This window comes from Podarcis liolepis (genome assembly GCF_965112155.1).
Source record: "Podarcis liolepis genome assembly, chromosome: 12".
NCBI lineage: Eukaryota > Metazoa > Chordata > Lepidosauria > Squamata > Lacertidae > Podarcis > Podarcis liolepis.
Genome location: NC_139563.1, coordinates 897,209 through 909,551, shown reverse-complemented (window position 1 = coordinate 909,551; position 12,343 = coordinate 897,209). Strand labels below are relative to the sequence as shown.

Here is a 12,343-nt window from a genome sequence, read left to right as displayed (position 1 = left end):
AGGGAAATTCCCTTATTCCGAATAGGATTCCTGGCAAGAAAAGGAAAAAGTTGACAGCTATGGACAGAGGTCTTCTGCTTGCCCAGACAGGTGCACTGCCCACCGAGCCACGGATTAATAGCCAAGTGTTTGCCACGGAAAACAAGAGTCTGCAGTCCAAACAAAGCGTCCTCTACCTGAAGCTGCCTGGGGGGGACGACGACGAGGGGCCTGTCCTGTCCCCCCACCTGGCCCACTGCTGGGTTCTCTAACCACCCAGCCGTGCAGAAACCTGCAGCGGCTGCCTATGTGGCCAAGCTGTGGGGTGCAGGGCTGCGGCGGCTCAGAGGCCCAGAATCCTTTGTCCGCTGGCACCCACCTCTCTCCTCTAGGGTGTCAGCTGGGGGGGAGGGGGCAGCCGTGCACCAGGCGCTCTGCACATCTGGCCTTGGAGAGAGGAGGGAGAATGGCTCTTTCCAGAGGTTCTTGGTGCAATGATTCTGGGGGCCCCAAGGTGGCGGGTGGAGACTCCCACATCCACATTCCTGGCCATCCCTAAACATCCTTTGCCTTCCTGCCTGCCCTTGGCTTCTGGTCTGGGACTGGTCTGTGAGCAGCCAGAGGGAAAGGATCGCAGAGTTGGAAGGGACCCCTGAGGGCATCTAGCGCAACCCCCTGCAATGCAGGAATCAGGGTGGATAAAAATCAATGATTTTTTTTAAATAAAAAAAATGGATTTTTAAAATTTAAATCAGATTTTTAAAATAAAATGCTTTTGGAGGAAACACCTTTCTAACGATACTTTTCTGTTTTAAGTTACATTATAGTCTAAAGCAGGCATAGGCAAACTCAGCCCTCCAGATGTTTTGGGACTACAATTTCCATCATCCCTGACCACTGGCCCTGTTAGCTAGGGATGATGGGAGTTGTAGTCCCAAAACATCTGGAGGGATGAGTTTGCCTATGCCTGATCAAAAGGCTATTCATCAGGAAATAAGGATTTAAGTTTTTCATTCAGTCTTTTTTATATATATATATAAATTGTTTAACCACATCAGTTAACAAACATGGATACATAAGTTATAATGTTATTGTTTTAGTTAAATAAACTATTTAAATTGTTATTCAGGAAATGATTATTTTTCTCTTTCCAATAAGCTACAGCAGAAACGTTGCCCAAATATAAACAGTTAACTTATTAAACCTCACAATAATTCCATAATTATCTATGTATTTCTGATAATATAACCAAATCAGTATTTTTTATATAACTGTAATAACTACTCTGAAAATTTATTATTCCAAAAATGAAACCTTCATCTGGTTGCAAATATTAAGATTATACCAGAAAGAATGAGTCTTTCTGTTAAAAAAAAAGAGAGAGAGATTTAAATCAAGTCCTACTGACTAGTTATTTAAATCGTGATTTAAATCAATTTGATTTCCATCAAATCCACCCTGGCAAGAATCACAGCTGAAGCATCACTGACAAGCAACCCTCCAAACTCTGCTAAAAAGCGTCCAGGCTGGGGTTGGGTGAGAAGAGAATATTTTTAAAGGAAGCCCCCTCCCACTGCAAACCATGCCACTTCCATGCCCCTCCCTTGCCAGCTTCCAGACAGACTCCAGCTAAGCGCCCCCCCCCCCCGCAAGAGAGTTTGGCTGTCCAGCCTCCCTCCAGAACTGCATTGGCACCAAGGGCAAAAGTCCTCCTGGCACAGCCTCAAAATCTCTCCCCAGCCCAGCCAAGGGACGCTCCTTGGCCACAGTGGGACTTCGACCAACGGCTCTCGTGGGGTCTGCAGGTTGCCACTGGGTCTAAACACCCCCCCCCCGAAAAAGGCATGGACTCCTGCCAGCTGCCCTCCAGCAAGCCCAGTCCCAATTAACATCCTAGCAATGCTAGCGGCCTATTCTGCAGGGTTGCTGGGTAGACAACCAGTCAAAACTGCAATCATAACAATTATTTCAGCATACTGTGCGTGGGGCTAAAAAGTTACAAGCGAGGGTTTAGGCATAGACCACACAAGTGGGGCAGGAGGAAAACACACAGGAAGGAACACTCTATACTCAGCATTGCCAACCCAGACTGGCAGCACTGGTGGCGTTCCCAGCCCTGTGTGCAGCTGCCGGCGGGGACTGAGGCAGGAAAGTTCTGCATGCAGAGCGGGTGTTCTGTCACTGAGCTATGATGCCCCAGAGCCAGTGGTTAGGGTCATAGAATCACAGCAATGTAGCGTCAGAAGGGACCCTGAGGGTCATCCAGTCCAGCCCCCTGCAAGGCAGGAATCTCAGCTCCAGCATTCATGACAGGTGTCCAGCCAAGCTCTGCTTAAAAACCTCCCAGGAAGGAGAAAAGGACCCTTGTCTAAAAGCTCTTACTGCCAGAAAGTTCCTCCTGTTCTCACAGTGGCCAACCAGAGGCCTCAAATGGAAACCAGCAACCGGGATTCAAACTCAAGAGCAATGCTGTCCCCGCCTGGGATTCCAGCAGCTGGGATTCAGGGGCACTGCTGCCTCTGACTGTGGAGGCAGAACAGAGCCATCCTGGCTGGCAGCTATTACAAGCCGTCTCCTCCATGAATTCTTTTACAGCCACCCCTATCTCTTGTGGCAGGGAGTTCCACAGTTTAACTTTATTAAACTGACCAGCCAACCTCTGCTTCAATGGTCAGAGGAGGACCTGGGAGAGACCACGGTTCAAGTCCACCCGCTCAGCCATGAAGTGGCCAGTCACTTCCTCAGCGCCCAGCCCACCTAGCAGGTCTGTTGTGGGGCGGGGGAGGAATACGCAGGCCACCTCCAGCTGCATGGAGAAACGAGTGGGATACATATGCAACAAAGAAATCCATTAAACAGAATACCGTCCACCTCCCCAGACCCCCCCCCCCAGAAAATCACAGCCTTGGTCTGCTTCAAGGGTCTCCCCCCCCCCCACTCACCCCCCCGCTTTTCTCCGTCCTTACCGGGCGCCCTCCCGCTGCTGCGGCGGCTCCCCACCGAGACGAGGACGGGCTCGGCCCCCGGGAGGCTCCAGAGGGCGCTGGCGGGGCTGGCGCGGGGGTCGAGGGGGCTGAAGGAGCGGCCCGCGCAGCGCTCTCGGCGCCGGAGGCGGCCCGCCAGCAGCTTCCAGAGGCTGCCTGCTCCTCCGCCGCCGCCGCCGTCGGGGCGCGCCCGGTCCCCGCAGGGCTGCGCGGCGTCGGGGTAGAGCAGGTCCCGCTTGCTGGGGAAGGTGTGCAGGGAGCTGGCGTCACCCTCGCTGCGGGTGCGGAGGCGCGCGGGGCGCAGCAGGCCGGAGCCCGAGCGGTGCAGCTCGTGGCCGCGGCGCAGGCGGAAGCTGAAGCTCTTGCGCAGCGAGCTCAGGCCCTTGCGCGCCCCGTCGGCGCGGGCGCCGAACAGGTTCCAGCGCCGGCTGCCCCACAGCGAGCCGCCGCGCAGGAACCCCCCGGGCTCCGTCGGAGGCGCCTCCGCCGGCGGGAAGGCGGCGCTGGCCGGTCGCGGCAGCGGCGCCCCTTCGTCGTCGTGCCGTCGGGGCGAACGGAGGCGCAGGAAGTCCAGGAAGCCGCTGCGCGCTCGCGTCGGGGGCCGGGCGGCTCCGAGGGGCCCGACGCCCAGCCCGTTGCCCACCGAGCAGAGGCTCTTGGGGCGCTGGCGCTGGCGCTCGGCCGCCTTGAGGGCCGCCTGGACGGCGGGCACGCCTTGCAGGTCCAGCGACTCGCACACGCTGACGGCGCGGCGCGGGCAGGCGCGGGGGGTTCCCGGCGGGCGGCCCGCTTCACGCCAGCGCCAGCCCTCGGCAGCCATCCTCGACGGCGCGCCCTGGCCGGCTGCTGCCGCTGCTGGGCATCCCCGCGGGGATCACGGCCGGGCCCCGGCGGCCCCGCGCCCCATGCCGCCGCCGCCGCCGCCGCGTCCGCGCTGGCCTGGCCCCGTCGCTGGCAGAGCCTCCTCTGGCTCGCGCATCGCAGCCCGCGCCAGGCAGCGACGTGCCCGGGCCTGGCCCCGACAGCGCCTCGCAAACTCTGGCGCGGATCCCGCCCTGCCCGGAGCGGAGGCCCGACGGCGCGCAGCTGGGAAGGCGGCCTCGCCCAAGACGGAGCGGGCCGGCAGCGGCGAGGCTCCCACGGCGGGGGAGCCGAGGAAGAGGGCGAGCCGTCGGGCCACCCAGCCCTGGGGCGCGGTGGGGCCAGCGGAAAGGCAAACCGGGCTCGGCCGTCTGGGAGGCTGCGGGCCAGATCCACTCCAGAAAGGCTCGCTGTGGGGCCAGTTCTGGAGACTCCAAACCCGGCCCCCCGAGCTCGGGCCTCTGCCAGGAGGGACGGGCACCCATTAGCCCCCACCCCCAAACCCAGCCCCAGACCTTCCGAACCCCCGAGCCGTTTCTTTCCTAATGCAACAGCACCCTCTGCTGGACCGTCGAGGCCCAGCCCGGAGCCCGGCCAGCTCTGCGCAAAGATAAGCCCCCCCCCCCCAGGTCAAGGAAAGGTTAATCCACGCAGCCCAGGGGCCTTTCCTCTGGCGAGGGGCTGTCACTCACCTGGGACCGACTGCACACAAAAGAGCCTCCTGCTCTGAAGGGCAGGACTCGAACCCAGGGCTTCAAGTGACAAGCATTGAGATTCCGACTAAACATCAGGAAGACCTTTCTGACAATAAGAGTGGAACAGTCTCCTTTGGGAGGTTGTGGACTCTGCTTCCTTGGAGGTATTTAAGCAGAGGTTGGACGGCCATCTGTCCTGGATGCCTGAGCTGAGATGCCTGCATTGCAGGGGGTTGGACTAGATGACCCCTGGGGTCCCTTCCAAGTCTACAATTCTGTGATTCTATGAAAGCAGGGGGCTCTGCCACTAAGCGTCGCTTCTGCCAACAGCCAGGGCATGGAAGCTTCTGGGTGGAAGAGGTGAAGGAGGATGGACAGCTGTCTCTGCCTCCTCTGAGGAGCAACATCTTTGGCTCAGGTGCATTTGTCTGGGGCAGCTTCCACCAGAAGAACCCCCTGCGCACGAGTAATGCCACAGCTGTTACAGGTACCACATAATCTTTATGCGTGATCTTGGCACCTACACTTTGGCACTCCCTGCCTATTGATAGCAAGCAGGTGCCTTTACTGCAATCTTTCTGGCACCTGCTAAAAACATTTGTATTTGGATAAACCTTCCAGTTGCTTATGAAGCTAATGTGAGCTTTACTGGGGGGTTTTGTCTGTTGTTATTTTAACACTTTGAAAGTTTTAAATTGTTGCTAATTTTTCCTACGGCTAATTCTGTTTTATTTATGGAGATTGGGGTTGATTTGTTTTTCCCAGCAACTGGTGTATAAAATTTAGGAAATAAAATAATCCCCAGGCAGAAGCTCACAGCCTCCCTGTATACTGACAGCCACAGATCTGCCTGCCAGGCTGCTTTGGCACATGCTGGGCATTGGTGGCCAATCCGAGGTTTGCAGAAGGTGGCACATGCCATTTCCTACCCACCGGAAGCTGCCACGTAGAGCTGGCTTGTTGGATCCCAGGCCAACATCCACACAGAGCGGCGCAAGTTCCTCCCCTTGAACTTTGCCACTTGCCCGAGGGGCCTCTTTGCATGTGAAAGTCCAGTTTGCCTTTGGCCGGGAGAGGCGGCCTCTGAAGATGCACGGAGGCACAGCGACCCATCCAGGTTCGGGAAAAGTGGGTCACTCCTGGAGCCCCTTCACAGCCCCTGGAGTGACTCTGATTCTCAAGACTTACTTGGCATATGTACAGTGGTACCTTGGGTTACAAACTTAATTCGTTCTGGAGGTCCGTTCTTAACCTGAAACTGTTTTTAACCTGAGGTACGCTCCCGTTGCTCGGTCCCTGCTCCTGCCAACCTAGCAGTTTGAAAGCATGTCAAAGCGCAAGTAGATAAATAGGTACCGCTCTGGCAGGAAGGTAAACAGCGTTTCTGTGTGCTGCTCTGGTTCGCCAGAAGTGGCTTAGTCATGCTGGCCACATGACCCAGAAGTTGTACACCGGCTCCCTCGGCCAATAAAGCGAGATGGGCGCCGCAACCCCAGAGTCGGTCACAACTGGACCTAATGGTCAGGGGTCCCTTTACCTTTACCTTTACCACTTTAGCTAATGGGACCTCCCACTGCCACCGCGCCGCTGCTGCACGATTTCTGTTCTCATCCTGAAGCAAAGTTCTTAACCCAAGGTCCTATTTCTGGGTTAGGAGAGTCTGTAACCTGAAGCGTCTGTAACCTGAAGCGTCTGTAACCCGAGGTACCACTGTACAAGATTCCAGGAAGGTTCAATACAAAACATCCCATAAAAATACCCTGCACCTGACACTCAAGTTAGTGCCATCTAGCATTCACAAATCCTCACTGCAGGTTGCAGAAACCTGGCTACTACTTCCATCCTGAGTAAACATAAGGAAGGCCACCTTGCATTTGTCCAAATTCCACTCCCTAATAACAACCAACTGATGAATAAACATAGATCCTACTGTCAGATACCAGGGTCAGTGCAAAAGGCTGATTCCATTTGTCTCTGTCCAGAGAGGCACATTCTTCCTGCCAGCGCTGTTTTCTGGAATCTCCCCTGGAGTGCTGCTGAGAGCAAGCCATTCAGTCTCGCCGGCATCTTGGCCCTGCGTCCATTTGGGTTGGTCCAAGGGGAGAGAAAAGTCGGCCTGGCCTTCTCTCACAATCCCCAGACTTGTCCAGGTGTTCTTCCCAATTTGGCTGCCAAGTTATTGGACTCTGTTGTTTTAACAATCTGCATTGGATTATCTCAAACATGGAATTTTCTGAGAAGCTGCACAAGGTGTCTGGTGAGATTCCTTTCTCATTTTATTCTCAGTCCCACTTAACCATCCCGATGGTTGGTATTCAGCTAACTTGTCTGTAACCAGGCTGTTATGTTCAGCCCAGTACTGCAGCCGCAGCCTAAAAGTCTTTGGCTTGTTTCATGGCACAGGGCAGCGCGGGGGACACCATTTGGTACATCAAAAATGGATTGAAGGATAATAAAACCTGTCTGAAGGCAGCAAAGTCCACAGAGCAGCTTTGCAGCCGCAGGGGCCTTGCAAGATCTCTTAAGAAGCTGAGGAATCTGCCCCTGTTGCTCTGCTCAGCCTGCAGTGGGGTAGCTCAGTCAGTACAGCCTGAGACGCTTCATCTCCTTACCTCTCTCGCCCTGACCTGGCCACTGTGATCCAACTGACGGTCACCTCCAGACTGGATTATTGCAACTCGCTCTACGTGTTACAATACCCTTGAGACTGACCCAGAAACTCCAGCGGGTGCAGAATGCCGCGGTGAGACTCCTTACGGGGTCTTCGCTGCGAGATCACATTCACCCAGTGCTCTACCAGCTGCACTGGCTCCGGGTGGAGTACAGGATCAGGTTCAAGGTGAGGGTTTTGACCTTTAAAGCCCTCTATGGCCTAGGACCCTCGTACCTACGGGACCGCCTCTCCTGGTATGTCCCACAGAGAAACTTATGGTCTTCAAATAAAAACATCCTGAAGGTCCCAGGCCACAGAGAGGTTAGGCTGGCCTCAACTAGAGCCAGGGCTTTTTCGGCTGTGGCCCCGATCTGGTGGAATGCTCTGTCGGAAGAGACTAGGGCCCTGCGGGACTTGACATATTTCTGCAGGGCCTGCAAGACAGAGCTGTTCCACCAAGCCTTTGGCCAAGGCACAGTCTGACCCCATCCTTTGGCAATCCTCACAGAACTCTAGCCTAATGGTTGCCATTAATTTGATTCTGAATTTATTTTAGAATTTATTTCAATTAATTGATTGTGATTTTATGTAAACTGTGTTATTTTTACTGTTGTTAGCCGCTCTGAGCCCGGCTTCGGCTGGGGAGGGTGGGATATAAAAAAAAAAATATTATTATTTATTATCTGAGGGTCACGGGTTCGAGCCCCACGCTGAGCAAAAGATTCCTGCATTGCAGGGCTGGACCAGCCGATCCTCCCAGTCTCTTCCAACCCGTACCATTCTATGATGGCCACTGGAGGGCAGCCGAGGCCACTTGGCGGAAGGATCTGAGCTTTCCTTTGCCTTCTGGTTTCTGTGCCAGAGTTCAGCAGGTCAGCAGAGATCTCTGGGGCCCCAATCCGCCTCCCCCCTTGCAACAAAGCCTGCCTCATCAAGGGCATCCATCATCTGCGTGTGACACAGAAGTCAGGGCCGCCACACAGCCAGTTTCTTAGCTGGGAGGTGCCACACAGGAGTCCCTCTCAGAAAACCACCCCTGCTCAGAGGCACCTGCTGGCCCTTCAGCTCTGCCCTCCTGGGGGGAAGGGAGTGAGAAGGGTCCCCCGAAGCCCCCCCGAAGCCCCTGGGGCCATGGGGCAAGAGCTGCCCCTTGACTCACTCAGCTGACCAGAGCCCCCCTCTCCTCCTGGGAAAGGCTTCTGAGTCATGGGGGGCCGCATCTGTGGCCTTTTTGAATGCTGTAACTCGATAGTGAGACCTGGGAGTTTGATGGGTGTGGGTGTGGGTGTGGTTGGAAGGTGGTTGTTGCTGTTGTTTTGCTTTTGTTGTTTTTAAGGGATGGCATCCAATTTCGTTGCACTTGTGCAATGTTGCACTAGTGTAATGACAATAAAGAATCTATCTATCTATCTATCTATCTATCTATCTATCTATCTTGTGGCAGAGAGTCCCACAAGCTGCAGACCCCGGCTGCTGTCTTCTGCAGTCTCCCCTGCTGCCACTGCGCAAAGCCCCATCAAGGCCTTTCAATGTCGGCACCTGGATGGCGCATTTATTTGTAAAAAGACTTGTAGGCCTCTGTGTCACGGACAAATGATCAAAGCAGTTTGCAGCAGTAAAGCCAGACAAAAGAAGTTAGCAAGAAGGCATCAGTTCACCAGGGATTAACCCTGAGATTAAGGGTCTTCTGCTCTACCAGCTGAGCTACCCCTGTGTCCCTCTCTCTCCCACTTGCTTTAGGGGGTGTTCCCCCCCCCATGTCCTGACTGAGGGGGTGGTGCTGCCCTTTTCAGTCCTAACCCTGCCGTGGAGACGCTTTGAGAGGGGGAAGAGGAGCAAGAGGGGTTTCTCTTAGGGCTCCAGCCAGGAGACCAAGAGAAAAGCCAATTGGGAGTTGTAGAGTCACAGAATGGAGCCTGGGGAGGGACCCCGGGGGTCATCCAGCCCAACCCCTGCAAGGCCGGACTCCCAACTCGAGTGCCCATGACAGGGACCCCCCGACCTCTGCTTCGAAGCCTCTGGTGAAGGTCTTTCGCGTGGGATCCACGTTCTACTCAAGAGTAGACCCACTGGTCCCCTGCTGATAATAGCAACGGGACTGAGTTGGGTCCCTTCATTTCAACGGGTCGCCTCTGAGCACAACTGACTCGGCGCCGGGAAGCATTGGGGGGGGGGGGGAGAGATCTGAGGACAGGGGGTCCAAAACCCTCCCCCATCACAGGCGAGGGAAGGCGAGGGTGCCCCCCCCCGTGCCAGGCTGCTGGCGCCTGGAGAAACGTCCGGGGGATCTGGGGAGGGGGGAGAGTGACGCCCGCCTGTCCGGACGTCAGTCGTGGATCCGGAGGGGCTGCGCAGTTGGGCTCGCGCGTCATTCGGGGACCGGGGGGGGGGGGCAGGAAAGAGCTCCGCCCCCGCACGCCCCTCCCCCTTCCAAGCCGCTCCGTCCGCCTCCCCCCCCCCCCCGCTGCATCTCTCCGTCCTCGCAATGCAAAAACCCGCCTGCGGAAGAACAGCCCTGCAAGCTCTGCGCCGCCGCCGGGTGAGGAGGGGTCCCCAGAGGGCATCTAGCCAGGAATCACAGCCCAGAACCTCCTCTTCCAGGTCTGCCCTTCTGCCAGCTGCAATGGGGTCGTTGTGCTGTGCACCCAAGGGTGGGTCGGGCACCCATCCAGACATCACCCATCACCCTTCTGGTCACTGCTGAAGCCCTCACTTATCCCCCCCTCTGCTCCAGCCCTTCATTAATTGCACTCCTCCTGCAAATGACTTCACGATCCCACCCCACCCACGTCACCAGATTATTATTATTATTATTATTATTATTATTATTATTATTCCTCTGCCTTTTTCTCTGACAGGTACTCAAAGTAGCTTACAGATAAAATAAGAACAGCTAAAGACATGGGGGGGATGAATAAAAACAAATAAACATTGGTAGAATTAAAACTATCTGTATAATAAGAATAGCACGGCACCAGCCCTGTCCCCCTCCCTTCAGGAAAAAGAAAAAGTGATGGAAATATCGTGAGAGGCAGGACTGAGACTTGGAGTTGCTTTGACGTTCAGGCTGTGGGAAGTCGCAAAATTAGAATTAAATTCAGAATACAATTGGATTTGTTTTTATTTTATTTTTTTATTTTTACTGGATTATGATTTGATATGCTAATTGGATGTTTTTATTGGAAAATTAATAAACGCTCTAACAAAAGAAAAAGAAAAAGTGGCCTGTTTTGCAGGGCTGGCGTAAGCCGCCCTCTCTCAGCCACCTGCAAGATGGGCCAGCGCATCTGCATTGGCATCAAAGGTGCATTTTAAATGTTTACAGACTTAGAAGACGTTTTTGTTTTGGGGTATGAAGTGCAACCCGGGTCTGCGCCAAAAGCTGGATCCCAGAGCGGAATCTCTGCAAGGCAGGAAGCAGAAAGACCAGTCGAAAAGGCTTGAGGAATGTCTGTTTTGCTCTGGCTTTCTCCGTGTCTATTGGCTGGATCCCTCTTCCCAGATGCCAGTCATTGCTATGACTCCTCTCACTGGCTGGAAATGCCAGAGAGGCGGGAGTAGCTGAGTTTCCCCGCAGAACCGAGGAGGATGAAGGAGGTTGTGGCTCAGGAAGGAAGAAAGAGCCACATTCCAGGCGCAGACCCACGTGGCGAGGAGGAAAACCTTGCGGAGAACACTTTGCAAGAACAGCCCGGCATTTGTTCCCAGTTAATGACAGGGATAGGTGTAAATCTGCCCATCTGAGTTTGCGGGTCCAGCACATGCCATCCGTGATGCCTTCACTTCCGAGCAGCCGGTCACACACGTGTGAATGTCTGCAGACATGCGCCCAAACATGCGCGTTCTGGCATGCAAAGCCATTGCCGGGAGTCCAGCCTCCTCCCTGATCTGGCAACTGACATGTGATTATTGATTATCAAGAAGCTCATTTCTCCGAGCTCTTATGCACGGGGTGCAGATGTGGAAATAAAGGGCTTTCGAGCATTTATTCCACCATTTCAGACAGAAGTGTTAAATCTCACAAAGGTGCCTGGAAAAGGGGAAACAGGCGGCCCACAAAGAGCCCCCCCCCCATTTGCCCGGTAGAGCATCCAATGCATCACTGGCAATGCATTAGAACAGATCAGAAAAAGACCTTCACGCAGGGCAGAGTCAGACGGTGGAACTCCCTGCCACTGGAAGAAGCGATGGCTTCAACCAACCTGGTTGGCTTTAGAAGAGGATTATACAAATTCCTGGGGGAGGAGAGGGCTAGGGGTGGCAACTGACCACAAGGGCTCTGCTCTGCCTCCACAGAGTCAGCCTTGCTTCTGAATCCCAGAACTTAGACGCCACAGGAGGGGAGAAAGAGGTCCTTGCACTCAAATCCCATTACAGGCCAGGAGAGGAGTTCATCTCTGTCTCCTAAAGGCAACTTCAGAACAAATCCTGCTTGCAGGTTCCCCGTAATGGGCATCTGGTCGGCGACTGTAAGAACTAGAGGGTGTTGGACTAGACGAGTCCTTGGCCTCATCCAGCAGGCTCATCTTACAGAATCAGAGTTGGAAGGGTCCCTGAGGGTCATCTAGCCCAACCCCCTGCAATACAGGAATCTTTTTGCTCAACTTGGGATTCGAACCCATGACTCTGAGATCGAGAGTCTCTATGGACGGAGTTATCTGCGATGTCTTCAAAAGCATCTTAAAAAGCAGAGACATCACCTTGCCAACAAAGGTCCATATGATTAAAGCTCTGGTTTTCCCAGTCGTGATGTAAGGAAGTGAGAGCTGAACCATCAAGAAGGCTGATTGCCGAAGAAGTGATGCTTTTGAATTCTGGTGCTGGAGGAGACTCTTGAGAGTCCCATGGACTGCAAGAAGATCCAACCTCTCCATTCTGAAGGAAATCAGCCCTGAGTGCTCCCTGGAAGGACAGATCCTGAAGCTGAGGCTCCAAGACTTTGGCCACCTCAGGAGAAGAGAAGACTCCCTGGAAAAGACCCTGATGCTGAGAAAGATGGAGGGCACAAGGAGAAGGGGACGAGATGGTGGGACAGTGTTCTCGAAGCTACCAGCATGAGTTTGACCAAACTGAGGGAGGCAGTGTAAGACAGGAGGGTCTGGCGTGCTCTGGTCCATGGGGTCACGAAGAGGCGGACACAACTAAACAACAACATCTGCTATGTTCTTATG

The 12,343-nt window shown here is 54.5% G+C and overlaps 1 protein-coding gene across 3 annotated transcripts in view; it reads right to left on the bottom strand.

The window, feature by feature from the left end:
- The window catches only part of AGAP3 (ArfGAP with GTPase domain, ankyrin repeat and PH domain 3), a 99,475-nt gene that overhangs the window by 66,508 nt on the left and 20,624 nt on the right, over positions 1–12,343 (bottom strand). Inside the window, exon 1 of one of the 3 annotated variants that reach the window (XM_083466677.1) lies at positions 2,946–3,798. The exons of the other annotated variants lie outside the window; for them this stretch is intronic. Within the exon in view, the coding sequence (XP_083322803.1) occupies positions 2,946–3,783 (838 nt within the window). The 5' untranslated portion in view covers positions 3,784–3,798. Of the gene's footprint in view, positions 1–2,945; positions 3,799–12,343 lie in introns of those variants that run through there. 3 annotated transcript variants of the gene reach the window in all.